We start from the raw sequence: 13,343 nt of genomic DNA on the forward strand, positions 1-13,343 counted from the left end.
TCTAATCATCTACTCAATAATAGCAACTAGCTGAGATGAAAGAGTTTTTCCCTCTCTAATGGGTGGTTCTTCCCTAACAAATGGACAGATTAATAAAAGTATTTAGGTGCATTTTGATCGCTGAAAGTAGTGAATCATTTGCTTCTAATCCAGTTGTATTGAAAAAACTTATTCCTGTTGTTTTCGATTTTTTTTTTTACTACCGTTTTTCAAACTGTGAAAACATAGAAGTCTTAAAAGACCAAATTGTGCTAACTTTACAGGATTGCAAGAAGGAGAACTGAAGGCATGCCTACATCTGGACAAAACTGAACAAGTTTAAGTCTTCTGTAGTTCCAGATATGTGGAACAAATGAGAGCTTACGGGATGAAGATGTAGCACTAATAGTGCAGGAACAGCCACATCCCTGGTTCAGAGTGGCAAGTTTCAGGAAAACCACTGCATTAGGCAGAAGTCCTTTTTTCTCAGAGCTTCATTTGCTGTTTTGTAGCTCCTGACAGCAATTTTTTTAATTTTTAAATGATAATAAGATAGTTGAGGTGGAGTAGGTAAAACAGTCATGTGATAGCAGGCAACCCAGCTCTCACTGACCGGTGAGCAAACATCTAGGCTTGACCCTTCCAGCCAGCCCCTTCAGAGCCATTTAACTCCTTATGTTTAAGGGCAGGACTAATGACAATGTGGAATGGATATTTCGTTTAGAAATGTTGGAGTGTGTATGTATGGATGTGTTTAACACTTGTTTTTCAGGGTGGGTCAAAAAGAGTGAAGATGTGAATCTAATAAGATTCTTCCTTTTGCTAGAATGGATCGCATCAAAGCCAGGCAGCAAAAATACAAAAAGGGTAAAGAGAGAATGCTAAGCATGACCCAGGAGTCCTCAGAAGGGCCGGAGATTCGGAAGGTTTCTGAAGAAGATGACGAAGGTACCATTAGCTATTGTACCGTAATTGCAGTTGAGCGCTAGGGACCTAATAGACCTAATAGTTGGACAAGTGATAAATTGTTCTTCAAAACTGTCAGCATGTAACAAGGTTGTTAGCTGAGTATCAGTTTGGAGCTTGATTCAGCCAAAAAAAATCTGGGATTTTGTACTGCAAGAAGGTTTAGAGAAAATGTATTGCTTTGAGGTTACTTTTGGTTAACTTCAGGCTGTTGGTGAAGAGCTGAATAGCAGCAGAGTTTTGTTTTGAACAAAGTCATTATCTATAAACCACAGTGTTACAAATAGGTAGCATCCACATTTTGCCAGCAATGTTTTCTGGATGCTGTGAGGTTTTTTCAGTCACTGAAATGTTTGTATACTTTTAAATGTTGTTCAAAACATGGGAACAAATAAAATGATACCTATCTAGTGCCACATTTCTAGCACTGACTTGGGATCAGCACTTACTGGATTTAAAATTTTTGGAGCCTGAAATGTAAGGGGATTTGAGAGGATGGAAAATATTTTCTTCTTGAAATTACAGTCAGATGTGACTGTACGTTTTAAAACACAAAACTGAACTTTTTAGCTGTTTTAGAGTAGAATGCTGTTTTAACTGCTGTATAAACCAGAGTATTTCTGCTTAGTGGTCATGCTTCTGAATGATTTTAATATTGAATGTATTCAGTAGATCTGACATCTGATGTGCTCATGAAATTTCAGCTCTTTTGAGAGAAATTAAGAATTATTAATCAGTGTAAGAAACATGTTTCTCATTTTGTAAAATTAATATTTGGACATATTTTATTTTAGGAGAAGCAGACAAAGAGAAAGCCAAGGGCAAAAAAAAGCTGTGGTGGCGGCCTTGGGTTGATCATGCTTCCAGTAGGTTTTCTCAATCATCTTACAAATATGTGGATTTAACCCTTATATCCTTGACCAGAATGAAGGCATTTCCATGACCTGTTTGTTTTATGCCTGATTTTATGATTGTGACTTGATAGAAGGCTTGTTTTTTTCAACAAGTGATTTCTACTTTCAAATCTTCAAGAAGTGAGTTTAACCATATTTTGAACTTCTGTGTGTTGGAAGCATAGCTAGCTCATGATACTTTGGGCATTCTTAGAAAAATATCAAATCAGATAAACATGTGCCAAAAAGAATCTATTTTGGCTTCAAAAGTCTCAACTCCCTCCTACTGCAAAGCACAATATACTTAAAAATGTGAAGGTGAAGGTTTGCCAATGTGTTCTAAGATTAGTCATAATTTCTTTTTCATATACACACATCATACATCTTTTTTTATGGTTCATCAGTCATTATACTGTCAGCTGTAGAAATCTGAGTACCGCAGTAAGGCAGCAAAACGATTCCCAGGACTAGGCTGTATAGAGCTCAGCTGAGTAACTCTGATCACACTTTAATGAACTGTTGATGCCAGTTGTTTTGTTATTTCCATTTTTTTGTGCTTATCTGAGAGCAAAAATATGTTCAGCCTTGTGCACAAGAAATTATTAGCCTGTACCACTCATCATTGTTGCATTATGATATTTTATTTTGTAGCCCAGTCCAGGCATACGATAGAGTTCTTCCCTACGTTATGGATTGGGTAAAACAAGAAAACTGAGTAGACTGCAATCTCAAATCAGATATCCTCCTATTGGATCTTTGTTGAAGGAAATCAGACATGAACTATTTAATAACCTCTGAAGATTTTTAAAATATTCAAGTGTATAGCACTGATCAGAGTTAAATATTAATGTCTATATTGTATCTGGTCATTTAGTTTAGAAGAGTAACTCCGAGTAATACTTTTACACATCTACATACTGATTCATTTACACATGTGTATTTATTTATAACTCCAGCATATATATTTGCCAGCACTGTTTAACAGAATGTCATGTGCTTATTTCTATCAAGTCACAAGTAAACTGTGCCTCTATTTTTATTTTTCTAAAGGGCACACTGCCACTTTAGAGAGACCTATCCCTTTTCAAAAGTCTTATGAAAATAAACTTCTTGCCCTGTAGTTTCATTAAGAACAACAATGACAAAACAGATCAAAACTATAATTTGCGAGTTTTTACTGTAGAATTTCAAGCTACGGTGATTTTGAAGGAATGGGATATGGTCTCTTGTTTATTCACCACTGATTTTGTAATAAGAAGAACTGCTCAAATAGAGACCCTGACTTTGGCTTTTACTTATTTCACCCTCATTATTTAATGTTCTTAGGTGACAACTTGCGTTTTGGTATTTAAACAGTGAGCCTTCTTGAAATTATTTTCTGCAATAATGCAAAACCTTGTGGGAAACATCACAGACTCTGATCCTGCAAACAGTGGTTGCCTGCCATGTGGCTTGCATCCGCAGTCACTGAACCATGGCACTTACAGTAGGTGTTCACAGGCATACAAATTGGAAATAAATTGATATTCCCCATCTATTCTTTTTGAAACACTGTGCTGTAACTCTGCAGCGTGCTGCTGCATGTGGCTGTTTCTCTCCATAAATGGGTTTGTGGCTGTGGCTGTATATATGTATATATTTAGGTCGCTGAAGCTCAAAGTTTTATGCCAATTCTGATGCTTAATTTAGATTTTTATTGTTATTTTTATACCACTTGTAATTTTATTCTACAGGAAGATACCTCATTTTGTATATCATAGGAATTAAAACACAGTCATGAATTTGGGACTGAGTAGAACAGATGGGAAACATCAGTGAGGATTTCCTCATTGATGCTCATTCATGCTGTCCCTTGCAGGGAGGTGTGATTCCTCCTGCACTTGTGGATTACATATGGAGCCCCACAAAGATCAGCAGGAGCTAGGGCCACATGCTTCGAGGTCCTTAGCTTCTCCTGGGGCACAGAGTTGTGTCTGATGGAGTGCAAAAGATGGTGCTCACAGCTGTACTGGGGACCTCTTTCTCTGGGCACAAGCAGATGATGGCTCCTCCATCTCATTCCACAAGGAAAGCCTGCAAGTCCCTTTTCTCAGTAGGAGAAAGTCACATTTTGTAGTAGGAGAGGGGGCCTCCAAGTCCAGTCTGGACATGAATTATCTTACTAGTAAAATTTGGTCTCTTTAGTAATCCCTATAGGTGACTAACGCGCTTCTTATTCCATTTTGATGTGTGCAAGAATGCATTATTGCTTTTCAATCATACCTCCCTCTTTAGTTGTAAAAGAGACGTTAACTGCTACATTATAGTGTCCCATCAGATAGAATTTAACCTAAAAATTTTGGAGGGAGATCACTGTAGATTTGTTTTCTGCCAGCTCAGGTGTTCCAAGTCTGACCGGGTGCTACTCTGAGCCTTTAAGGAACTGCACTGCAGTAGAGGTTTCCCCTAGATGTCAGACCTTATCCTGCTGATTTTCTGTGTGGACAATTTCTGTTGCTGATTATAAGATACTTTTTTACAAAAGAGAACTGCAGACTACTGGCTCTTAAAATACGTTCATTTCTTTAATGCATTTTAAACGGGCGTTCTTAGAAGGCCCTGTGCCAAATAATTAACTTGCTTGATCCAAGAAATTTCCAAACTTTCTTTTCGCCTCAGTTCAGCAATTAGAACTGCTGAAGTGGACTCTCTGTCCCTCTGCAGGGCATTCATTGATGTTAAAATTCATAACTAGGCACATGAGGCACAAAATTCCCTCTGTGAGGGAGTTTTAGATGCTGATGTTATGATCCAATAGACTTCTGGCAAATTTCACAGTGTGCTTACCCTGAGGTTTCTACGGTAGTTATGTGTGGTCATCTGTGCACAGAGGATCTGTGTAGAATTCAAGGTATGATTGAATTAAAGCAATTGTTACTTTTCCAGAAACGTATAATGAGGGTTAAATATAATTTTCAATATAAATATGTATTGCTCCATATATCCAGATTTTGTGACATTTCATCTAAGTAACTGTTCCTTTGAATATTTCAGCTTAAATGTGGAAATTATTTACCAGTTTTCACTGCTGAATGTAATGCTGTGATTTTGATTTTTCTCTTGCTCATTACCTTATTTTTCATTCTTTGTTTCCCTTGTTCGTTCATGTAGGCCTGTTACCATCTGACAAATAAAAACATTGCTTCTGTTCAAGGATATAAGGCCTAGCTTATTCACTGTGCATCTTTACCGTATCAAGGTTTCAGAATCTTTCTGAATCCATGGGCAAAAAATTGAAACTCATTTGCAGTCATGTTATTAGAATCCAAGTGATTTGTTTTAAGCAAACCAAGGTTTTCCATTACCTCATCAAAGCTTAAATGTTTGAAGAAAGCATTAACTAATACCATCCCATTCCATAGTTTAAAAGATGCCTCACCATTTTAAAGAGAAGTTCTGTATTTTTTGTCCAGTGGTACTGTTCATGTAAATTCATTTACTTACCTGCTGGGCTTTTCTCACTTCCTCAAATAACCATCAGTTCCCAATTAATTTAGACTTAACTGCCATTTTTTTCTAAAAAATGTAACCTAGTAACTTGATATACTTCAAAATTTTTCTTTACATTTTCTTCTCATGGTGGTGTTTTCCTTAGTTCTTGTATAGTTCTCATTCATGCCCAAAGTATCGCAGACTAACACCAAATAAATTGCCTGAGATCTTTTCACCTCTTGCTTCTTCTCTGTTTTCACCTCTCCTGGTTATGAATTTTTAAATGACTGGCTGGCTGTTCATAGGTCTTGGGGCAGTTGAGAATAGAACTTTTCAGAAAAATAAGAAAATATTTTGTTTCACTTAGTGGTCAGAAGTGGAAATTATTATTTGTTTGAGACGGATAGTGAAGAGGAAGAGGAAGAGGAGAAAAAAGAAGAGGAAGAGCCTCGAAAAAAATCTGCATTTCAGGTACTTTATGGTAATTTGCTTTCTAGTTGACATCTGGAAAAAAATGTAGGCTTCTCATAACACAGGCACATATGTTAAAGCAGCCAGTGCATCTAAAGTAGACCTGAAAAGTATTCGAAATGAAATTTCTTGCCAATTTAAAACGCAAGTTTGCCTGTTTTAAGCATTGCCAAATTCCTACAGGAACTATAGTGAAATCATATCTTCATTCACTTATGCCTGAGGAAAACAAAAATACAAAAACAAACGTTAAGAATCCGAGCTTTATTCTTTCTGCATTGCAATAAAGACAAGTGAGGAAGCTGACTTGCTTCTGGCACTGCTATACAATGCTTCAGTGGTTTTCTTGTTTTGAGTAGATGTTATCATTCCATGAAGAAGTGATACCAAAAATAAGCAACTTTTCATGGAAAAGAATACATACTTTAAAAAAAAAAAATTTTTTTATTGATCCTAGTGGACCAGAGAAATATATCCTTGGGTTATAAAGAGCTTAACATTTAAAATTACAAAAGGAGACCACCTCACTTTCTCTCCTTTCTTTTTCAGGATAATGTTAATTAATATGTTCGCATTTTAAGTGCCAGATTGTGTTGAAGTAAGAGGATATTGTAATGTTAAAAAGATAGCTGAAGTTTCCTGACTGGGTTACTACATATAGGCTGGTTGATGTTAGACAGTACCAGGTATTGAATCCACTGGCTTAAATGAAGAACTTGGGTGAAACAGTTAGTGAAATACTCATGCATATAGGATTGTCTCAATCTTCATAAGATTAAAGTTTTACTTGTTGAAGAATTTTCAGAAATACCACAGAACTTTTTCAGGTCTGTAACTTTAAAAGCTTAAGCAAACAGGTAGCTTTTTACAGATGAGTATTCCCATCCAGATGCAAGCTCACGTCACTGCAGAACTGGTGCATTACTGAAAGCCCAGCCCAAGCAAGAACAAGAAACTGCCTCCATGCTCTTCTATTCCTTATGCCAAAAGCTTTCAAACAAAGCTTCCCAGACATTACTGAATTACAAGAAGAAATATTTTATTTAATTCATTGTGATACGATGTGCCTTTATTTTATATACTTACATTACATTATCAACTGATTACATTTGTTAAACTGCCTGCATGGTAATGACATGGAAAGATTTTTTTCTTGACCTTAAAAAAGGCAAAACAAATCTGGATGAAAAATAATGAGATAAGTAAGTTTTATTTTCTACTATTTACACTAATTTTTTGTATATTTCGCATTTAACTCACCTTGGACCATAAAAATGGCTCATTAATTTCTAGATCATTTTTCTTTCTGGTTTTCATGCAGGTATAGAGGAAAGTTTGCATTCTTGTTTCCGCTGATTTTTTAAAAAATTGGTGACAACATTTTGTTCAGATGTGCTGGTGCCAAGCACTGAGATTTTAAAGAGTTCTAAACTTGAGGTCAGAAGCTAATAAGATTCTTTCATTTACTCTGGGTTTTGGGTTTTTTGTTTATTTGGTCTTATTTTTAAAAGTTCAGTCCTGAAACTATTAATCTGAGGATGGAGAATCTGTTCTTTATTTCCAGATTCTGGTCAGACGTTCCGTATAGGTGGCCAGTTCTGCAATATGTGCAACATGAAGATGTTGGATGGCTTTATGTAGGAGGGGAGTTGCATAGAACAGAACATTGTTTTTGTTTATGAAAAGCTTGTTCATCATTTGGTCATCTTACCTTATTCGCCTTCCATCACCGTGCACATGGTCTTAATAAAAATACTAGCGAAGTGAACTTGTTTGTTGTAGAGCCTACTAAAGAATTATTTTTAATTGTTGATTTTTCTTTTAGTGTAAATTGTGTGCAGTAGTCACTTCAAGGGTTAACTTGGAGACTTTATTTATTAGAGAATGCAGGCAGTTAAGAATCATTGAGATTTTATTGTGAGCATCACAAATGATCTTTTTTCATATTGGAGTCTATGAATGTAAATTTGTTCTTAATAATCTAGATACAATCATTCAGTAGATACTTTTTATTAATATTTTCTTGTTTTCTACTAATTGCTCTTGCTTTGTCCTTCTTTATAGAGAGCTATTGGGAAATTTGCTTCAGCCATTTTAGCCTTGCCAAAGTCTGTCATTAAACTACCCAAAACTATTCTTCAGTATTTAATCAAAGCAGCAAAGGTACTTGACATTTTGTGAGTCCTCAGTATGCGACCCATCCCATAGTTCCTGATGTAATGTATACCTCTGTCCTTGTCTGCATTTTTCCTCTTATATGAATGATTAAAAAAAATAATGACAGCCAAAGCTTCATTCCTAGTAAATGCAATACATTTCATGCTTTTGGAGTGGTCAAGCCACAAGACAAGTGGTCTATCTTTTTTTAAGTGCAACCCTGGAGAGAAAATGCAGACCCAAATTCTCATTTTCTTCTGATACTGCTATACAAGATGGTCACATCAAGTTGCATGTATCTTATGGACATTGTGGTAATTGATCTCAGAAAGCTGGTAAAAGGTTTGTAAAACACACATTCTGTTCCAAACCCCTTTTTAGCTCTCTACTTTTCTGGCCTTCACCATCACAAAAAAGATTTGTGCGTCTTCTTTCTTGTCCTCCTTGAAGACATTTAGCATTTCCTACCTTTGAGCAGTGTGTGCCATTTACAGTCCATATATGTAACGTGATATTTGTAAGGAGTGAGTGCTACAGATTGAGCGTACCAGCTCCAAAGCCTAAAAGATACTACATTTAAATTTTGTCCAGTGGTAAAAATTTAAAGTAATACATATGTATGCACCCAGTCAGCTCTTAAAATATCCACTGTTTAGCATAAGTAGTTACGTTAAATTTATTAATCAAATGCCCTTTCTTCGTTCTAATCTTCTACCCTCTTCCAAGTCTGCCTTTTACCTCTATTCACACTATGACTGGGGCTAGCGTACAGTTTCTCAGCTAACTGTTCAATAGCAGATGTTGACAGTTTCTGACTTTCAGTAAGTAATACGGTATTGGTTCACTTCAGCATCACCATTCCCCCAGATCACCTTCATTAGAGAACACCTATTACAAAGCAAAGAGAAACAAGTGCTTCTGATCCCACACATTTTCTCATGTGGTGCTTGTTTTGAATAAGTCAGACAAATAAAAATAAATGTACAGACCTTGAGAGATTTGGAAGAGGACTTTCTTATCAACAGCACCAAAATAATTTCCTCTCCATTGTTGTATACATTCACAAAACATAACAAAGTATTTTTCCCTTTTGAATTCGTTTAAAGTCAGTTTGACAGTTTTAAAAAATTGTTTTTAATGTTCCAAAGCAATTTGTGTATGCAAATTTTAAAAATATAAATAAACCAAATAGAAGTTTTACCATTCTGTCCTAAGAGGGGCAGTTCCAGCTTCACTGAGATACATGTGTGTTTTATTAATTGTCTGCATGTTTGTCTTGTGAATTAATAGAGCTGTTTTGTTACTGTCCTTTATTTTCACCATCATGCCTGCATCTGTGTGCTTCCCTGCCCTGTCTCTGTTACCAGCCTGTGTTGCTTAGAAGTAGAAGACAATGCAATGCCAACTGAAGATGATTACCATTTTTCAATGAAAACCACAAAAGGAACAAAAGAACACCTTTTGTCCTAAAGAGTTATGGAGAAGATACAGCTACTGTAGTTCCTGTTATTCACATTTTATGTTGTATAGGGAAAAAAGATATGAGTGTTACTGGTTTTTTTTCTGTAACCTTCCTTCACAGCTTGAGCAGAACTATTCAAAAAGTTACTTTGGGGTAACGCTTTTTTACTTTTTTTTTTTCCCACTGCTATAACATTTATAAATATTTTGGGCCAATTCCATGCTTCATGTAGTCATACAGGTCAACAGACTGTTGATCTGAGTGAGTGCTGTGAGCAGGATTTGGCCCCATAAAATCCCCTTGATATAAAGGTAAGTATTACCATCTTCATTTTACAACTGGAAAAAAGTAGCAGAAGGATTCATAAGTGACTTATCTGGAGCAACAAAGGGAGCCATTGTCAAAATCAGGATGAAATTTGAGGAATTCCTGACTGCCAGGTTTGGGACTGTGCATAGATTGCAAATCTGTAAATGTTCCACTGGGATCTGCAGAGGGGAAAAAAAATACCTAAAGTATGAAAAATGTACAAGCACAAATACCTGTACTGAGATATCACTACATCTTTTGATGCTTTAGTTAGTTAATTGCAGAACTTTCTCTTAAAGTTTCCATTACTCTGCATCTTGCCTGTAAAATGATAAAGTAGAAATACAGAATTAAATGGAGAGATTCAGATGAAGTAGCCCATGTGCACAACAGAGTACTAATTCCCAAAGTTCAGAGCATGAATATTTGTGGGTTCTAATGAAACTTGGGTCACCCACAAGTGTTTTCACATTTGGTTTTATGCTCGCAAAAATAGCACATGAAAACTCAGCAGATCTGCAGGGGAGGTGTTTGATTTGGGATTCAAACTATTTCCTTACCCCTGCAGATCTGAATGCATTTACTCAAACTATATAGTCCTGCTTGTGGCTTATTCTATGGCTTACTATCAAAACATGAAGAACCTTGAAATAAATGAGTTTTTTCCTTCCAGTTTGTTTATCAGGCCTGGATTACTGACCCTAAAACAGCACTACGACAGAGGCGCAAAGAGAAGAAGAGTTTTGGGAAAGAGGAGAAGCGAAGGCGAAAAGGATCGGTGGATGGTAGGTAGACTTCTGTATTTTAAAAAAATGTAGTGTCAACTAGACTGCCTGTTGTTCCTGGTAGTGAAAGGCAGCTGAGTTTTAGAGGGCAAGTGCTCTCTGTTCTGGCTAGGAACTGGAAAAATGAGTTTGCCTTTGGCTGGCTGTCTCTCCCCGCCCCAGCCCATGACAAGGCCAGCCATAGCTATGTCCTTCCGTTCTACAGAATGCACATTGGGGGCGATAAAGGAGAAGAGGGGGTATATGTGTTTTCCATGGAGTTGCAAGACACGCGCCCAGAACTTTTGCCAAATAGGAAGACTCAACACATTGCAGAAAACGTCAGCTATACGAAAACATTTGTGGAAGTAGAGCACTTGCAAGAGAAAGCCATAACCCTGTAAACGCATAACTTGATAAAGCAAATAACCTGGTAGCTAACAGCATTTCTCCAGAATATGGGAGTGTAAATGCCAAGTGTTTGGCCAGAATCAGGCAGAGCAAGGACATTACCCTTTCACTCCCTCACCTCATAAAAAGGTTTCTGTTACTCTCCAGGTTTTTCTAGGTTTGCTCAAAGTCTCTCATTTTGATGATAAATTCATTTGTATTCCCAGGGAAAGTTTTGCATGTGACAGAATTACGTTTTGTGTTGAAGAACTATTTCATGAGGAAGTTCCTGAAGAGCTGTAGTTCAAGTGGAGCTGTAAGAAAAATTCAATGAAATAGCCACATATTATTTCTTTTTGCCACATTTCCTATATTGTTCCCTAAAGAAGCTTTGAGTTGATACATGGGGAAGAATATCAAGAAATGTTTTTCACTTTCCATGCTGTACTCACTGAGGAACCCAAATATCCATGAACGCCTAAATTCACAGTGAATTCAGCAGGTAGCAAAAGGACAACATACAAATGGTAATACGGTTTTACTGGCACTGTAAAATCATTCATGCCTCTGAAAAAAATCAGTTTATAAGTGGTTCATACTCTTAATCTTTTGCTCCTTTTTTAAACAAGAAAAGAAAATAGAAATTCGGAAGCTTTTCTGGTCAGTATAGGTGGGGAAGAGGGGGGCCCATTCAGGCTGAATCAGCTGGACTTTTCCTCCATTTGGCATCTTCACCCATCAAAAAGAGGGAGCTTTATAATTTGACTGCTGCCACTGAAGCTGTAGCTGCAGTTATTGGATATTAGATAGAAGGAGAGTCATTTGTCTGTCCTTCAGTTCTGCCTGCAACTCTACGTGGCTCTTCTGCTACAGGCCTACATAAAGGCACGTGGTAGTTTCACACCAACTCTGCTGCTTCATTTCAACCTGAAGGTCCCACTCAAGTCATTCGGGTTTGCTGGGTCAGAGGCAGGAGAAGATCAGAGCACTGATCAGGTTGCCCTTTGCAGAAGCTGAAGAAGTGAGCTCGAGTGCGAGTCAGCGCAAGGTGAGGCTGCTGAGGGTGGAAGCGGTGTGACTGAGAAATTGCCTGGGTTTACACCAACAGGTGATCTTGCTCAGCAGCCTGTCTAGTAAGAAAATGCCACTGCAAATTACAACAGAGGGGTGGTCACCCATGAACACCGCTGACAGGGTTGTCCCCTCACTTGAGGCCTTTAGAAATGGAAATGTGCTTTCTGTTACAGCGGTAGGTGAGGAACCAGTCACTGCTGCTTAGTAACTGTAGCATTTTCTAGCTTGAATGGCATTTACATCTGCACTTCTACAGGTGTAACACTTACTGTTTTGCTCATTGTTTTCAATAGGTGGTATTGATGCCGACTGTGAAGACAGTGAAGAGGAACCTGTCAAGAAGAAATCTGATGGACCAGGTATGAAGGCAGAAAGAGGGTTTCTCTGCTGTTACGATGCGGTTGTGACTGGTGGCGTAAGCAGCATATCACAGAGACAGCGTTGCAGTGATCCCAGACTTGCGTAAAAGCCACAAAACCCGCTCTAACCTGTGCGGGTTCCTAACTACTTTCTGCCTTTCAATTGCCAGATTTACAAGTCCTGAGCATAGGAACTTCTACTCCTGGACTACTAGCTACTGCACTCATTCTCTACACACTTTAGTAAATACATCTACAGGCTCAGACTTGATCACTTGCTGTATATTTTACTTACAGAACAACTTACACCTAAGCTTAGCTTCCAGTCCTGATTCCATACAGCCCTGTGTTAAAATCTCCATTGATTTTGTATGTCTGAAATGATATTATTAGCACAAAGACCTTGCGGTTTTTCAGTGTGTTTTAGCTAAAGGTGCTAAATGCTTTTGTCTGGTACCCACTCATTCAGCAAGGTGCAATAATCTCCTCTAAAAAAATGGGATTTTCCTTGTCTTACCCGTTCTCATTCGTAATCAGATTTAAGCATGCTCTGCACAAAAGCAGAAATGCCAGCAGTTTGCAAGATCTTGCCCATATTGAAAGTTTTCCTACAAAGAAGTGTAATAGATCATAAATCTAAGCTTGGCTCTTTGTTTTTAACGGGAGTAAAAGAAAAAAACAGACTCTGAAGAAAACACACTCTCCTCTTAAGTAAGTCTTCATCATGGCTTACCTTGAGTGAGACTTCGTCTTCAAAAGCTATTTTTCTTCTCTATTTAAAATTGGTTCCCACAGTTCCAGTTAGAATTGTATCCCTGAGTGAGCCACAGGGTAGAAGATGTTACAAGGATGTAGGAGATGTGATTTCTTTCTCACAAGAGCAGTGGTCTCAAATAAACGAGTTTCATTGCTGTAGGAGTTTTTTGGTGGGGTTTTGGGGCCTTTTTTATTTGTTATTTACTGGCAATGCAATTACCTGTGTTAAAACACCGAGGTGAATCACTCAGACGCAACTCTAGGGAAATGCTGTTGGTGCTACACAGGAGTT

General features: G+C 37.5%; 1 protein-coding gene across 1 annotated transcript in view; it reads left to right on the forward strand.

The window, feature by feature from the left end:
* The window catches only part of PIEZO2 (piezo-type mechanosensitive ion channel component 2), a 270,740-nt gene that overhangs the window by 220,481 nt on the left and 36,916 nt on the right, over nucleotides 1-13,343 (forward strand). The window contains exons 31-36 of the mRNA XM_009318585.1: nucleotides 806-927; nucleotides 1,740-1,811; nucleotides 5,677-5,780; nucleotides 10,382-10,493; nucleotides 11,362-11,364; nucleotides 12,230-12,295. Of these exons, the coding sequence (XP_009316860.1) occupies nucleotides 806-927; nucleotides 1,740-1,811; nucleotides 5,677-5,780; nucleotides 10,382-10,493; nucleotides 11,362-11,364; nucleotides 12,230-12,295 (479 nt within the window). The remainder of the gene's footprint in view (nucleotides 1-805; nucleotides 928-1,739; nucleotides 1,812-5,676; nucleotides 5,781-10,381; nucleotides 10,494-11,361; nucleotides 11,365-12,229; nucleotides 12,296-13,343) is intronic.

This window comes from Pygoscelis adeliae, unplaced genomic scaffold (genome assembly GCF_000699105.1).
Source record: "Pygoscelis adeliae isolate BGI_AS28 unplaced genomic scaffold, ASM69910v1 Scaffold42, whole genome shotgun sequence".
Classification (NCBI taxonomy): Eukaryota; Metazoa; Chordata; class Aves; order Sphenisciformes; family Spheniscidae; genus Pygoscelis; species Pygoscelis adeliae.